Source organism: Vicugna pacos, chromosome 19 (assembly GCF_048564905.1).
Source record: "Vicugna pacos chromosome 19, VicPac4, whole genome shotgun sequence".
In the NCBI taxonomy this organism is placed as follows: domain Eukaryota; kingdom Metazoa; phylum Chordata; class Mammalia; order Artiodactyla; family Camelidae; genus Vicugna; species Vicugna pacos.
This window is the reverse complement of record NC_133005.1, coordinates 3,752,157-3,768,637: the sequence shown is the minus strand read 5'-3', so window position 1 is coordinate 3,768,637 and position 16,481 is coordinate 3,752,157. Positions and strand designations below refer to the sequence as shown.

General features: G+C 53.2%; 1 protein-coding gene across 1 annotated transcript in view; it reads left to right on the top strand.

Annotated features, from left to right (window-relative positions):
• Window positions 1-16,481, top strand: part of SLC24A3 (solute carrier family 24 member 3) — a 429,317-nt gene that overhangs the window by 46,905 nt on the left and 365,931 nt on the right. The window contains exon 2 of the mRNA XM_072943709.1: window positions 15,648-15,776. Within this exon, the coding sequence (XP_072799810.1) occupies window positions 15,648-15,776 (129 nt within the window). The remainder of the gene's footprint in view (window positions 1-15,647; window positions 15,777-16,481) is intronic.

Genomic DNA, 16,481 nt, shown 5'->3' with positions numbered 1-16,481 from the left:
ATGGCTTTGCGGAGAGACCCGACTCCTGCAAGAACTGGGAAGTATCAGAGAGCAAACCCCTCCGGGCGCGGCGTGTGTCTGCACGGCGCGGGCTCTTTCCCCTGTGCTCCTTTCAGGCTGGACGAGCCTCTGAGCCCGGGGCCACGGCCCCCTTGACCTCTGAGCTCTGCAGCCCCTGCTCGGGGATAGGTCCCTGTTCGGAACGTTGTCCCTAGACTCCTTTTCCTCCTTTTTCAGTCTGTTTTCATTTAAACCAGGGGTGCCAGTGTTCACAGTTTGGGGAAGGCCCGGCACCGAACTCCTGGGGGCTGGGCACCCCTGTGTCACCTGCTCCCACTAGTCGTCACCCCACGGCTCCTCGTGGTCTGCTTCCTACGCACTGAGCTCTTCTCGCCCCTTTCAAAGTTTGGGCGGAGGCACGGGGAAGTGAAGGCTTTCTGTAAAAGCCACATTTAAGATTTCTTTGGGGAACGAGACAAAAGCAAACTTCTTTGGTCCCTGGGCTGCTTCTGAAGTGATTGTATTCGCAGAGAAGTAGTAATTGAAACAGTAATGATGAGGAAGATGGGGACCTGAACAGTTTCTTACAGCTCTTCCACCTAGTCTGAGCTTTCCAGAAAGCTCCAGGGAAGAACACACAGGCACGAGGGGATGGAGCACTGGCGACCGAAAATTCGACAAGGGCCAGAGTGGTCTGTAGGACACTCAGGGACTCACATTGAGACCCTATGTCGTCCTGGGAGTAATTCACCAAAGAACCTAGATCTCCATTTTACCGTCAGTGCAAGGAGAGGGCTTGTTCCACAATTGAATGAGAGTCAGGCACGTTTTCCTGTAACGGTGATATACAGAGGAAGGATTGGAAATAGAGCTGTTCAGAGACAGTTTGCCTCTGAGCCATGTCATTTCCGGGATCTCCCAGGAGAGGACACTTTGCTAATAAAGCTTTGCTACTGAGGGGAAGCCCTCCAAACCCCTCTGATGAGAACGTAAGTCAGACCGTGGTTCTGGAAGAGAAAATGAAACCAGTGTGCAGCTTGGAAGATGAAGAGATGCTGGGATGTCCTGCCTCCAACATGCGATGGTGTCCATGAGTGCGGGCTCTGGAAGGGCTGCTTCCACCGGCCAGACGCTGCCGGGAGATCCTCTTCTCAGTGATGGGTGTTTGTGACGCCCTTGGCCACAGTGGGGGTACCACGCCACCCAGGGCCTTTTAGGCAAAGTACTTATGGTCTTGGAAGCAGAGCAAGGCTGGATGGCAGGACCCCATGGCATTCTGGAACCGTCTGAATGCTGGACCGCACAGCAGCCATGGGACGGCCCTTCTGGAGGGGTTCCTTGTACACATGGATCTGGGCCACGTGCAATAATCTTTCTTTTTCTCACTCTCAGATACTATAAAGGGGATGCTCTGAATATTCATGTACCTCTGGGGCCTTTTGCAACATTGTTTTCCCCTTCACATTTTATTTGAAACTATTCAACCGCACAGAAACGGGGAAGAACTGTATATAGTGAACACTCAGATAGATTTCACTGTTCACATTTTGCTATATGGTATTTGCAACTTTTTTTTTGCTTCAGTAAAGTCTCTTCATGATTCTCTTATCATATTTTATTTTTCAAAAACCAGCCCCTGTCTCAGATGGCAACATCGTAGGGAAGATTATACCAAAATAGCATCTTAGTGAGGCCAAGGCGGGAATCCAGGTACCCTGAGTTTAAGGAGGCAAAGGTAAAGGAAGGATTCCTGGAGGGGGAGCCACAAGGTGGAGGAACCAGGCCAGGCTCCGCTGCTAAAAAGCCTGAGGGCACCTCAGATCAAAAGACTTTTGCCCGGACAGTCTCCAGGACGACCTTGGACCGGGTGCTGCCTGCAGTCTAGCCCAGGGCTGGGACCTTGGGCAGGTCGCTGGCCTAGATTCCAAGCGATCAGCTTCTTGTTTGGGAAGTGGGAATATGAACACCCAGCTCCCAAGGCTGTCGTGAGGTAAGTGAGGCGCTGGGGTGTGAGGCGGGTGGCCGGCAGGCGGTGGGTCTGTGCAGGGAGGCAGGTGTCCTGCGGCCGAGCACACGTGCACCTCTGTGCCCTGCCCAGAGCGGGACGCCCACAGAGGGTCGAGTTTTTAAAATTTTAATTATAATTATTATTTTATTGCTGGAGTTACATCTGTATTGTGTTTAGAAACAGTAGTAGCAGCAAGAGCAGTCATTCTTGTGAAGTTAAGTGGATATGAACTGAAGACAAAAAGAACCAGAAAGTAAAGAAAAAAAAATGTCCCAGTTCACGGCTTGAGCGTTCTCCGCAGGCGTCTGCGGGAAGAACCATGACATCTGCCTCCGTAGAAGAGAGTTTTCTGGTTTATGGGGTTCCATAAAAGATTGACGATTGATGTACAAGAGCGCTGGCCTCCACCGCCCTCGGGGGGCACCACGGCCGCGGGCTGCCCCCCGCGGAGGACGCAGTGGCGGGAGCTCTGCCCTCCCGAGCGAGGCGACCGCCTCTGGCTCTCTCCTCTTACTCCGTGACTCCGCGCTTATCATCTGGCAGTGGCGACAGCTCGTGCTTGTCATCAGAAGGGATGAGATCGACTCGGGTCACGGACACGGTGTTGCTAATTGCAGACCACGTCAGGGTGGCCGTGGGGCAGGAGGGGGCAGGCTCTCTAAGCACTTGGGGGGCTCCAACCCCTCCTGGGGGGCTCATCACTGGCTTCAGGCTCCTTGTAAATCAGATGGCACCACTCACTGCCTTTGGTGGCTCCACAGAACTCTTGCAGGGCTGAGAAGCCTCTCAGAGATTTGGAAATTCATTCTGGGGCTCCTCACCCTTTTCCGTCCTTCTTTCCTGCAGTTTTGCTCTGAGGGATGCTCGTGCGGGCTGCGGTGACGGGGGACAGGGGATGAGCGAGACCGCGCTGGGGCTGTCCCTCACACTGCGCAGGGTGACGGCAATGTGACCTGATGGGCAGTGGGTCCTCGGATAGGGGCCAGAGACTTTGATGTGCTTTCACAGCCTTTATTTAAAAGCTCCGTGTCTAGGTTAGGCCAACATTTGGGTCGGTTCACACACATATAAGGCCAGCTTCTAGGAAGCGGCTGGAAAGTTGCAGGGCCATCATTTAAACCAAAGTCTTTTGTCTCTCATGACGATACTTACATCTTCACACAGGTTGAATCGGACACATCAGTCACGATGTTGTGGGAGAAGAGGTTCTCGCCTCGCGCAGGAAAGAATTCAGGAGCAAGGCACGGGACAGGGAAAGCCAGCTTGTGTGGAGAGATGCGCACTGCGTGGACAGGGAGCGGGCCGACTCACTGAGCGGGGAGAGTGGCTTGGAGATGCACGCTCCACAAACGGGGTGCGGGCCGCCTCGGAGAGGGGAGAGGGAGGGAAGCCGAGGCGCATGGGCTGTTCAGTTTAAAGTAAAAGAGAAGTAGAAACTCCACACTGTAGACAGAGTGCAGGCCATCTCAGGAGGCAAGAGAGTGACCGCAGGGTGTGGAGCTGTTAGGTTTTATGGGCTCGGTAATTTCATGTGCCAACGAGGATTATTCCTACTGCTGAGGGAAAGGGGCGAGGATTTCCAGGAAGTGGCCCCCCTACTTTTGACCATTTACGGTCAACCTAGGAACAGTCATGGCACCTGTGGGCGAGCCATGAGGCTCAAGGTCAACCGGAGGTCAAATCTTGCGCCATCTTGGTTCTAACTAGCTTGCATCCTGCCCTCAACTGCTGTGTCGTTCCTTCAGTGCTTGTGCGCTGCCCCTCCCCCACTTCAGCGACACTTCATGCTGTCGAAGGTGGAAAACAATTCAGAATGCCTGATGCACTGGGGGATTTACTGGAGGCTGTTGCTGCAGGAGGCTACTGTGGTCACCGGGCCAGCAACGTCGTCAGGGGCCCAGGTTCCTTCTCCCCTGTTGCGTTTCTCCCTCCCTTCTGTGAGCACACGATTCTGGAAGAGATGGGCATGGCCCTTTGTTCCCAGAATCCCTTGCCCCATCAGCTCTTCTGGGCCCGTGTGTGTGTGCGTGCGTGCGTGCGTGCGTGTGTGTGCGTATGAGTCAGTCCTTGTGTTGACCTCCTCTCTCTTGTTCCCTACTTCCTTCACTTTTAGAAACAACAGACAAGGAATTTCACTTTCCATTTTCCTTCCTGGCTCCCTGACAAAGGGCTCACTGGCCTTGGTGGTGATGGCTGGGATATTCAGGGTCTCTCAGGCTTTGGGAGAGAGTGTGGGCTGGAGGGAGGGGGAGACAGGTGCAAGGTGCACACCACAGACCATGGGAGGAGGAGGCCTGAGCTGGAGGCACGGAGTGGGTCCCAAATACCAAATTTTGATCATCTTTTTCTGCTCTCATTAGGATTCTGGAAATTAAACAAACCCTGAGTCTTTAGGCAAATCCTAAACCAGTAGAAATTAATGGTGGGGTGGGCGACTGGGGATGAGGGCAGGGGAGGGCCTGCTCTCTGGCTGAGACGGCAGAAGCAAACCCACCCATTGCTCAGGTGGCAAGTGGTGGCCTGGTGACTGTGTGTCAGCCCGTCCCGTTGGGAGTTCGGGTGCTTACAGCGTCTTCCTTTTCCTGTTGGTGGATGTGTGACTCAGAATGGAAACCCGAGAGCGCCTGGGTCCAACCTTTCTCTCCGCTCAACCTTGTTGCCCTCCAGTGGTGGCGTCAGCTTCCACCCTGGAGAGGTGCAGCAGGAGCCAGAGGTAGGGAAATGTGAGCGCCAGGTGGCTCCGTGCCTAAAGGAAGACCACATGGCCTGTCCCTTCTTCAGTCGTGTCCTTCTCTCTGTGAAGCCTCGAGAGGGTGTTTTAGTTCCGTGGTGAGAGAAGAGAGGGGAAAGGAAATCATCATTAGCAAATCTACGCGTCTGTGGCCCTGGACCAACCGCACCTTCCCACTTGCTTCAGGAGACATGGTTTCCAGATGAGGCCAAGGTGACCTTCAGTAGCTCACATCCCCGGGGTCCCTCGAGGCCTCCTCTGCCCTCCTCGGGTTCCAGCCGCAGCACAGCAGACAGTGCCACGTGGGCTCAGACTCCACTGTGGCGACAGTGCCACCTCCAGCTTGGGCCCCGTGTCTTTCCGCTTCCTGGCCCAGGGTCTTCCTGGTAGGTGGGAGCTGGTTTGGCCCACTCAAAAGTGCAGCCCTCTACTTGGGGGAGTTCATGCTCCTGGGGGCACCCTCAGCTAGCGGGTGAGAGGGGTCACAGCCCCTCAGCCTGCTGGAGGACAGTATGGGGAGGAATCCTGGGTGCGTCTCCAAGCGGGGTCGTGCCGCAGTGGCCAGAGGCAGCAACCCCATCTGCACCCTCCCATGCCCCGTCTTGCCTTCCACTCTCCTTCACCTGGGATCCCCTTCAGGATGAACTGCTTCACTCAGTTCTTTGCCTTGGACTTGTCTTTCAGGAAACGCAAACTAGGACACCTCCCAACGTGGCAGACACGGGGATGCAGTCCAAAGTGTTGCTACAGTTTCAGTGACATCTGAGCCTCTCCCCTACTTGGCTGTTGTCTGGGCCCGGCCTGTGGGGTATTTGCGGGGGGTTTGCATAGACGCTGTGTCTCCACCACCCGGCCCAGCCTTCCCCCCTTGCAGCCTGGACTCGAACCCCTTCCTGGTGCTCTCATAGCTTATTACCTTGATTCGTAGAAACCACCGCGTGTGTTGCTGGCAGATGAGGACCACTTACGCAGAGAAGAGAGAGCTCTCTGCTTGGCAGTGCACCCGAGGGACACAGTGGGGCTGAAGCCGGGGGTCCGAGGAGGAGGCTTACTGGGCTTCTGGTTTGGATTCTACCAGACTTTTCATGGGACGGGGTAAAAGGTGGGCGTGTGTATCAGCAAGGAGTCTCTCCATTTCTTTTAGAGAAAAGACAACCCCATCCAGCTCAGGCTGAAAAAGGAATGCATTGCGCCATGTAATGAAAAGCTCAGATTTGTCTGGCTTCAGGTATTCAGGGGCTGCAGTGTGATGTCCTCGGGACCTGGGCTCCTTTGCCACCTTGTGTGCTGGCTGCACTCGTGGGCCTGAGCATCCACACTCTCCTTCCAGCTTCAAGCTCACTTGGGGAGAGTGGGCGGGGTGCTCTCCTGGACGCTCTGCTGTGATTGGCTGGTCTCAGTTATAGGCACATCTTGGAACCAATCATCTTGGCCTACAGGATGTGGGGCTTTGATTGGCCAGGCCCTCAGTGAGTGAGTGGGGCTCCGCCCAGACCAAGTAGACTGCGCATGGGGGAGGGGTCACTCCCCAAATGAAAACCTGAGGTTGATTCAAGTTAGGAAAGAAGGGAAGCGGCTGGGAGGGACTCAGGCACCGAACTCCAGTGTAGTTAAAATTAACTTCCCAATGCAGGTTTATTGAATCCCTCTTCTATGCAAGTGCTGGGGGCTAATAAAAAGTTGGTATCATCAGGCAGCTTACAGTCTAACGGCAGAAATAAGAAACATAACGCGTGTTGGAAAGGAATGTGTCATCTGAAGCTATGCTCTGCATACTGTTCTTATGAATGGATATTTATTTAGGAATTGTGCTGTAATTAACACTGTAATATATACTATGCGTACACTTAAATTTAAGCCTTGTATCTAATTTTGTATTTGTAAATTTTTCTGTTTAGAAGAGGGATCCCCAACATTACATAAGCTTCAGGCCCCACAAAACCTGGATCCACCCGTGATTTTTATATACCAAGAAACACAAAGTTAACAGGAGGAAGATAAAGATGAAATAAACCATTTAAAATAGTTATTTTATTAATAGAGCAAAACACTTCAATATTTTTAAAGTATTATAACTATTAATAGTGTCATGGTCTGTGAGTACTTTCTGATTGAAGTACAGTTGATTTCCAATGTTGTGTTAGTTTCAGGTGTACAGCAAAGGGATTCAGTCGTACATCCATCTGTATTCTTTTTCCGATTCTTTCTCATTATAGGTTATTGCAAGATGTTGAGTGTAGTTCCCTGTGCTGTACTGTAGGTCCCTGTTGGTTGTCTGTTTTATATATACTGTGTATATGTTAATCCCAGACTCCTAATTTATCCCTCCCCTCCACTTTTCCCCTTTGGTAACCAGAAGTTTGTTCACTATGTCTGTAAGTCTGTTTCTGTTTTGTAAGTAAGTTCATTTGCATATGAGTACTGCTTTATGGAGGACGACATGACTGAGCATATTTAAATCGTTTTTGACAATAATAGTTCCATACTTTGAGATACAGCTAAGGTTCAGTTTAATGTTGATGTGTGGCGGCTGTCCCAACCGAAATAGCTAATTCACCAAGACACTTCGGTCCAAGTGGAACAGAAGCCACATAGGCCACACCTGCTAAATCAAGATGTTGTGTTTTCAGCTTCATCCACCAATTGTGCAAAGACTTTTGTTAACATCTTCCTATTTTTTTCTGGTTTCAACCAATCAATCATGCTACTTTTTAGAAGGTATTGATTTATAAATTGTTAATAAGTGGGTTCAAAACTCATTGAAACTCTTCGTGTGGAATGTTTTAAATCAGGTCACCTAATTCTGCTTCCAGGTTTTAAGGTGGAAAATAGAATTGTTTTTGACTCTCTTGATTTTTATCCTTTTTGGAGGGCAACACAACTTCTTGCTATTTGTTTTCAAAATGCTCTGTCCACAGAACCCATTTTTTTAGGAAAGTAGGTTCTTTTTCACCTGGTTGTTAAAATGTCACCTTGATGGGTGTGTGCACGTGTGCATGTGTGTGTGTTTTCTGAGATTTGCTAGGTGCATACTTAGCTGTTGGCCACGTCTTCTGATCAGAAAAGTTTGGCTTATTTGTAGCGGTTGTTTTGTAAGAGAGAAATGCACAACTTATCTTTAAGATCAACAGTTTAAAAGAATTCTTTGCCAAACGATAGTCAGTGAACATCTGTGTGGTATAAAAAGATTTCTTGATCATGCTCCCTTCTCATTTCAAGTAGTGTAAAGACTTTATGGTCTCACATGTTATCTGCCGATCTGCCTTGCTGAGCGCTTGCAAAGGCCGCTGTCCTGGATACGCTGAGAGCAAGCGAGCGAGGAAGGGACTCCACGTCGGTCCTGCACTCTGCCTTCGGGCCCCTCGCCTGCCCTGGGTGACAGTGCCCTTCTGCTACGTTAATTATGGGATACGCTGGCATGTGGACTCAGTGGGGGTGCTTCTGTCAACCTGCGATTTAACTATTAAGTAAATACGTGCTTTTCTTATTGTCAGATTGGCATGCGATACAGATGTGGAGGTTCTAATGTTTTCTTCTCGCTCTTCAGCAAGGCAGGTAGCCCGTCCTCCCGGGATGCACAGCTAGGTTTTTAGAAACCCCAGCTCAAGGGATGTTAGGGGTCAGATTATTGAAGCCTTTCAGTTTTCAGATTCAGCAACTGAGTTAAAGCGATCCAGCTTCTCCAAGGGCCCAAAGCTAGTGACAGATCTGGCACTAGAGTCCCAAGATGGCAACGTCCTGTGAGCAGAAGCCCAGCCCCTGGGGTCCTTGGGACACACTCTTTTGCCTTAGTTGGTGGGGCAGGGAAGAAAGATGGAGCTGCCATGAAAAGGGCTCTTGGGGTGGGTGTAGCTCAAGTGGTAGAGCTCATGCTTAGCATGCACAAGGTCCTGGGTTCAATCCCCGGTACCTCCATTAAAAAAAAAAGGAATAAAATTCAAGAAAGGAGAAAGCTTTGAACTCAGGCTGCTAGGACCTGCTCTTCTGAAGCCTTTCAAGGGAGTTTGGAAGGGGAGGTGGCGAGGCAGCCGCGAGAGGCCCGTCTCAGGGCGGAAGCGTCTCAGGGTGGCCAGACGGCACTGTAGCTGCCCAAGTACGTGTCCCACAGGGGCTTGTGCCCAGCAGGGGGCCTCTCCAGTGCCTGGGGACGAGGAGGGGTCTCCGCATTTAGGACCTAAAGGTGGAGAGATCGAGCAGAGCTTTGTCCGCTGTCCTGGGAACCTGAAGGCACACAGTGAACAACTGAGCACTGCGCCAGCCGCAGAGCTGCTCAGACCTGAGAGCGCACACGAGTCGCCTGTTTAAATGCAGAGTCTCACGGGGGGGCCTGGACTGGGCCCTGGATTCTGCATTGCTGACAAGCTCCCAGGGGATGCTGTTGGGGCTGGTCCAGGGACCACACTTTGAGCAGCAAGACTATAATGCAGACAGTTTTGTCGGGGTCCTTGAACTGTTGGATGCTGTTTTAGGCTTGCCACTAAAATTCCCAGGCCTCTCATTTAAACTTAACCCCAAATCAGTTCAAACTCTTGGCTTAGGCCTCTAGGCTGGGTGATTTGGGCAGCTCTTGCTCCCAGGGTCACAGTGGAGGGCCTCGGCCAGCCTCTGTGTCCCGGGGAGGGTGTGTGGGCTGGGTTGGGAGGGGCCGGCATCCGGAGGGAAGGGAGGGCTGAGCAGCAGTCCAGACCTGGCGGGGAGCAGGAGATGGCTGGGCCTTCCCGCCCCGTCCCGTGCGTGGGTTTGCACGGGGACTAGTAACAGGATGCGCCTCCGCGGATGCAGGACACTGTGACCAGCACCCATCGCCCAGCACAGGCCAGAGCCCAGCAGCCCACTCCCTTTCCCCATCAGGGCCCCAGCAACGCTGGGCCGGGACCGTTTCCCTACACCCTGCAGCCTCCTTCTGTGTCTTCTGTTTGGAGGATGGCCCCTGGGGCCTGGGAGCAGCAGCTCGGACTCTGCTGTGCCCCAGGCAGATTCCAGCTCCACCCGCCCCCAGGAGATGCCCTTGCTGCTGCTGCCCGACCGCGCTGTGCAGGAGCCCTGCAGAGGATGGGTGCTGCATTGCCAAAAGCGCCGGCGTCCCTGGGGCAGGTTGGGGGGGGTTACTGTACCCCTTTTCCCCTCTGAGTGAAAGGGAGTCCCATCAGAGGGACAGACAAACGTCAACTTTGCACTGGGTTTCCTCTTGGAAAGGTGTGGTGCCCTGACACTGGGCTACGGTTTAAGGGCAGCGTGCGAGCAGCACCTGCGGCTCCACCTGCGCTCACGGGGGAGGGCTTGCCGGCCTGTCGGACAGGGAGTGCGGCCAGCCCGAGAGAGGAGACGGCTAAACGGAGTCTGTGGCCTCCCCCAGCTCCGAGTTCTCCGGATCTGCCCTGCTCTGGCTTTCTGGAAGCTCTGAGGCCCTGGAGTGAATCCGTGCTCCAGCCAATCTCTGGCTTCTTCCTCTCATGGTGGGTCTGGAGAGCTCACAACCTGTCCACGGTCCGAACTCCTTTCCAAGAAGCCATGCAGAGCCACGCTCCTTTCTAGCTGGAAAATCCGTGTGAAGCTGTACGTGCAGAGGCTGGCCCCTCCATCCTCCCCTGTTCACCCACAGAGGGTGAGAGCCAGGGCTCGGGAGGGAGGGAGGGGCGGCGGGGAGGGGGCTAGCTGGAGAGGGGGCTGGAAGAACGGCTCCCCGAGTCTGCAGAAGGCGTCCGCGGGCTGCAGGCTTATGCAAACCTGCCCTCCGACCCCGGGCGAGGACCCCGGGCTCCCAGAGTGGAGGCAGCTGTGTAAACTGCAGGGCGGGGTGTTTATAGCCCAGCAGAGCGGCGCTGGGCCGGGCCGCAGCCGGCCGTGCAGCCGTGGGCTCTGTCTCTTGTTCTCCTCGCTGACTTTTCTGGACGTTCTGGCTTCAGCGTTGCCTTAGGCTCTCCGGGACTCAGTGTCCCCACCTGCTGCTCTGATCCCGAGGGGGCTTTCTCCATCCCAGTTTTAAAGAAGAAATGACGTGTTCCAGTTCTTGGGGAGGGGAGAGTAAGCACAGCCTCCCAAACGGAGCTGCTGACCGCAGGAGGCCGCTTACCCCGGGCTCCCCGAGCTCGGGCCTGAGCAGAACACGCACACCTGGGCTTTGGAGTCAGATCTGGGCCTGAGTCCCGGCTCGCTGCTTAACCCTGTCAGCGGCGGCAGTGAAATGGTCCAAACTCCCGGGGAGAGGGTGGAGTGAGATGGCGCGGGAAGGCCGCTTGGCACACAGGCAAGGGGCTCGCAAGACAGTTCTGAGGCTGCTGGACCCGCCCCTGCTGCCTGTGCACGCACCTGAAGGAGGCAGACGCCCCCTGCTCCTCCGCGGGCAGAGAGGCCCGCTCTCTGCGCGGCCTGGGACCAGCATGCGGGATGGGGGAGCCCTGTGGGACGAGCGTGCGCATCGGAGAAAGCGTGTTAGGCTTCGGGTGAAGTTGGGACCTAGGACACCTGAGGAAATCCACTCTGGGTGTCAGAAATCCTTGGGCTTTCCAAGCCCCAGTCACAGGGAGGAAGAAGGGGAAACAGAGACAGAGAGAGAGACAGGGAGAGGCAGAGAGGAGAGCGGGAGAGGGCCCGTGCACGGCTCTGTAATGGAAACTTGGCACCCGGCCTGCACGCTTTCCTTCCTTCGAGCAAGTGGCTTGAGTCTCGAGTTGAGGACTTCCTCTCCTTCCAGCCAGCGCCCCACGCTGTCTCCATGGTCCACTCCTGTCCCCCTTCTCAGAGCCTGCAGTCATACCTGCTGCCCTGCTGGGGACATGTGACGTGTCAGACTGCTGCCTCCCTCGTCACGCCCCCCACCCCCTCCCTGGCTGATTAGGCCGACATGCAACTTCCAGGGCTCAGACCCGGTGGACAGGGGCCAAGTGTTTTTATTGACATTGCTCAAGTGCAGTCGCGGGGCAGACCCTGCCGAGCAGAGTCCAGGGAGGCCAGGAGGGAGGGAGGGAGGGAGGGAGAGCAGTGGGCCCCTCTCTGAATGCCCTCTGCCTTCCCCACTGCCCTCCCCATCCCTGCCGACACCCAAGACTCTAACCCTCCAGGTCATGACCAAGGGACTGGCCGAGTCTCTGAGAAATGCACCCTGAGCAGAGCACTGTGCGTCCAGTGGGGCTTTAGAACCATTTTCTTCCTGTTTGTGATGCTTTCACGGGGTGATGCTCCTTCCTCCCCACTGTTTCTGGTAGTGTCTGGGGGAAGTAGGTCCAGCGAGACTGCGTCCGCCCCAGTCTGTTATGAAGTGCAGGCCGCATTGTCGATCTGTCTTGCTAAAAGCTGAGAAATACGGCCAGATGGGTTTCACCCTCTCCAGGGATCCACCAAGAATGTGGCCTTGGGCGGTCACCAGACGTGGGTTCAAATCTCCGTTCTCCTCCTCTTTGCTTGCTGTGTGTCCTTGGACAAGCCTTTCAACCTCTTTGTGCTTTGGTTTCTTAATTTGCAAATGGAGTTAGTAGGTCAGAATAAGACTGTTGTTAAGACTGACACTTAGTAAAGAACGGAAAGTTCCTTGCGCATAATGGACACTCAGTAGGTGGCAGCTGTGATGACTGAGCTGGCGGTTGATGTGGCCGTGGGGTGGCTCTGAGTTGAGGCAGATCACTTCTACTCGGACTTATTTACTCTAAAGGTAAGGCGACCCGGGAACCAACTGCCCCTTCCTACCTTCCCAGCAGTATTGTGAGGACAGATAAAACGCGTATAATATTGTCACGCCGGGGTCTCGGCGGGAAGTGAATGCGGTGCTTTGCTTTTATCGCCCTGATTTTTCGGACTCTGGTCTCTGTGTCTGTGCACCAGCGGTCAGCGGTCACACGTAGTTTTGCTGAGATAAACGTGTGTGGGTTTTGGAACCCAGAGGTGCTGCCTTCATGGCCTCTAACTCCTGAGGACGCTGAGTCGTTATGTTAAAAAAAATCCTCTCATTTTCTGCTACAATAGTTGGCTTTCTCTTTATATCTCTTAATTGGTATCAGCTTTCCTCTCAGAATTACAGAACCATGGAAACTTGGCCTAAGAAAGAACTTTGGAAGTCACTGGACGGGACACTTCTGCTTCTTCGTAAATCTTTGGAATTTTCCTGAATGTTAGGATTGCAGCGCCACAGAACACTTTCCTTTGACCCAAATCATGAGAACAGCAGAATAGCCAATCTGTTGGTCTCATGTAGGCTGGAAGATGCCGCTGGTGTCCTGCCCACATCACTTTCTTCTGACCTCTTCAGAGCACACTGGCACCGTCCAACTTTTAGCACCTGTGTCTCACTGTCTAAAGCCTTTTTCTGGGTACCAGAACCCCCCTTAGACACCCAAGTGGCAGATTGGAAGTGCCAGGGAATTAATGCCCCCTGAGAACAGCCTTCATTCAACCATTGGCAGGCCAGGAGCAGGTGGATAAATACCCAAGCTCCCTCACCCCTTGGGTGTCTGAGTTGTGTGTCTACACCGGCCCCCACAGCTTTCCAGAGGGGTCAAGCTCTAGTTTCCTCATTTTAGCAACTGACTTGAAAACACACCTCCGTTGGCTGGCTCCTCTGCCCTGTCCCGTTTCCCTGTTCCCCCATGGGTGCTTCCTGCGGTCCCCCACCCCCCCCCAATGTAAACCTCCTGTGCTCAAATCCTTGTCCTCAGGGGATGCTTCTGCGGAAACAGCCTGAGACAAACGGGATGTCATTCTCCACACTTTTAGATCCTTTATGATAATATGGTCTCCTAGTCACATTATAGGTCTGCGTGTTGAATTTTAAGACCACCGACCTTATTCTTTGTGAGTTTTTGCAAGTTTTTCCTCTGCTTATCACCATTCTTACTCCTAAGAATTAACCATTCAGGTGAACCACACTATACAAACGCCTTGCTTTAGTCTCGAAATATCTTTGGTATTATCCTCATAATTACAGTTAAACGATAAACACGACTACCTTATAGGTTTTTGTATTTCAGAGTCTTAAGTTATTGTTTCTTCTAGTTAGGCTCCACATTATACACTTTTTTTGAGACTAAACCTAGGGGCTGTCCTGGCTAATATGTGAAAGTTGTAATCAGCTACTTGATAACTTTACCTTGGGAGCAGGTTCCATTTGGGGAAGACCTCAGTGCAGGAGCTGCTGATGTCACACGTGTCCTGTTGGCTCACCTGGGATGCCTACAAACACTGTGATTTCCAGAAACTTCCCTGAGTCTTTCTTTGTCCATCCACAAAGTGGGAATAGTCATTTTGACATGTACTTACTGAGAACCTACTCTGAGCCAGCAGTGGTTAGGTGTTAGAAAGACAGCAGTGGACAAAGTAGACAATGTCCAGGCTCCCTCTTTCTTTCCTGAGCAGTGTCACGAGGTTCGAATTGCATAATGAAAGTGACATCATTTGGGAAACTAAGATCACCATGGAAATGAAGGACCGGGTCTGGAGATATTCAGCTCTTCATGGACCGTTTCAAAACACTGTGCTGAAGTGACTGGGTGGGGTGCGCCCTCTGGCCTTTGGTGAAGGCCGCTGGGCCCATGAATTGGACCCTTGTCTTGTCCTTAGAGCCATTTTGTGACCACAGCAACTCTGGACACTCGAACGTTAGCCAAAGCTTCACGTCACATCTTTCTTGAGCTCCAAGCTACTGGAAAGATCCATCTTTGCTCCCTGTTTCCCCCTCGCAGTGGCTCAGATGTCCTGCTCTGTTGTTTCTTTGCTTTTGTATCATGTGATTTGTCCACGGTGCTCAAGGCCATTGGCCACTCTTTCCGTTTTGAAATTCCCTTTCTGTTTACCTTCTCTTGCGCTTTTTCTTCCTTCCACGACCCTTTGCCGAATTCTTTTACTCTGCTTGCTCTCTGAAGAGGTGTTGAGTTTCCCATGATTTCTTCTTCCCTTCCTTTCTCCTTTGGAAACCCCGTCCCTCCATGTCTTCTACTCTCCGCCATCTGCTTCTGATTCTCCTGGTGTCCCCTGTAGCTTCGCTGTCTGCACTGAGGTGTCTCCACCCGCATTCACACAGGCAGCACACCTCCCTTTCCATGGTCACGGACACCTCAGACTCAACATGTCCGAAGCAGAAGGCACCACGTCCTCCCTGACGTGCTCTTCCATCTCTGCCCCTTCTCCCGGTGCTTCCATCGCCACCGTCACCTCAACCAGAGCCCTCCGCACTGTTACAGTTCTTGTCACGCATTTAGTGACCTGCTTTTTCCTCATTCTTAGCTTGGGCAGCTCCCGAGCAGCAGCTCCTGAGCAGCAGGTCCTGAGCAGGTGTTCAGTGACAGGTGGTTTATTTGGGAGGTGGTTCCAGGCAGTACTGGTAGGGGATCAGCTGCTGCTGGACTGGAGTCAGTTATACCGACTTAGTGGACCTGCCTGTGTCCATCTCTTCCCAAATCCGTGTTCAGTGAGGTCACATTGGTAGCTTGAGATTGGACATGATGGAAATATTTCCACCATGGATAATGGCCAATGGCTACAAACTAGGACTTTTTCCCCTGGAGAGTTGGTTGTTAAACATTTCTCAGCATGTTCTTGGGAGCAGGGAATTAAGACGGGGAAGGACAGGGGCCAATAAAGTATGTTTTAGCAGGAGAGTCACCCTGTAGACAAGTGGGGTGTAATCCCAGTGGAGAAAGCTGGACTCCAGCTCAGAGTCATCCCGCTGGAGGGAGAGGAGTTTACACCCCACTTCCTGCCCATCCTTGGCTGAGGGCTGCCGCTGTGGGGCCCAGGAAGACCCAGCAGCCGGGGGACGCCCTCAGGAGTTGAGGTGGGCTAGTGAATGGCAGCGGCAAGAGGTTTAGGGGGTGTCAGCAGGGCTGGGCACATGACGGCGGTGAAGGCCCTGGCCCCCCAGCGCTGGGAAGGGCTCACCCAGCTGTTACTGATGTGCAGCTGTCATCTCTTTCTCCCCAGACCTCGACTTCATGGACCTCATAGGGCAGGACAGACAGTGGACGGTGGGCAGGAAGTTACTGCAGGTGAACGACACGCTGACTTCGGAAGATGCTGGGCTGCGGAGCAGCAAGAACTGCACTGAACCAGGTAAGAAGACGGCTGCACGGGGGCGGGGCTTCGCGCCGGGGGCGGGGCTTCGCGCCGGGGGCGGGGCCGCCGTTCTGCCTGTAGTAGAGGAGGAAGAGCTGAATGCTGTGTCTTTTGAGTTCTAATCCAGAGGGAACATTTAGGGGCATGTGTCTCAGAAATGCCAGGGCCAACTCCCAGGGGGCGATTTGGGTGTGTTTCCACCTCTATGTTCTTTTCCTAAGGCGGCTGGGGAAAAGGTAAGTCAAAATACCGGATGTGGACACTGGTGCCATCGAGTGGGAAACGGTCTGGAGAGGTGGGTGGGGATGTTCTGCAGCTGCCTTTGCGCTGGTGCCTGGAATCCTCTCTCGGTGGTTTTGAACTGGGAGCCTTCTTTCTGTCGCAGGAAAGGCACAGGTGTTGGACCAGATCCTCACCTGCGATGCTGGTCTTCTAGGGAGAAGCGAATGTTTATTTATCAGTTCTTGTATCTGATATCTATTATGCCTTTCCTCAGAGCAGTTTATCTATAATATTACTGAACTTAGAGGGAGAACTAACAAGGGGACGAAGAGAGCTTGGAATGATCAGATTTCAAGCTCAACCAAATCCCAGGAAATGCCAAGACCCTGTGGACTGGTGAGGACCTGCTAGTTTAGACCAGGTGTCCACATAGCAGACTTGTCCCCGGAATGGCCAGACAGTAAATATTTTAGGCTTTTC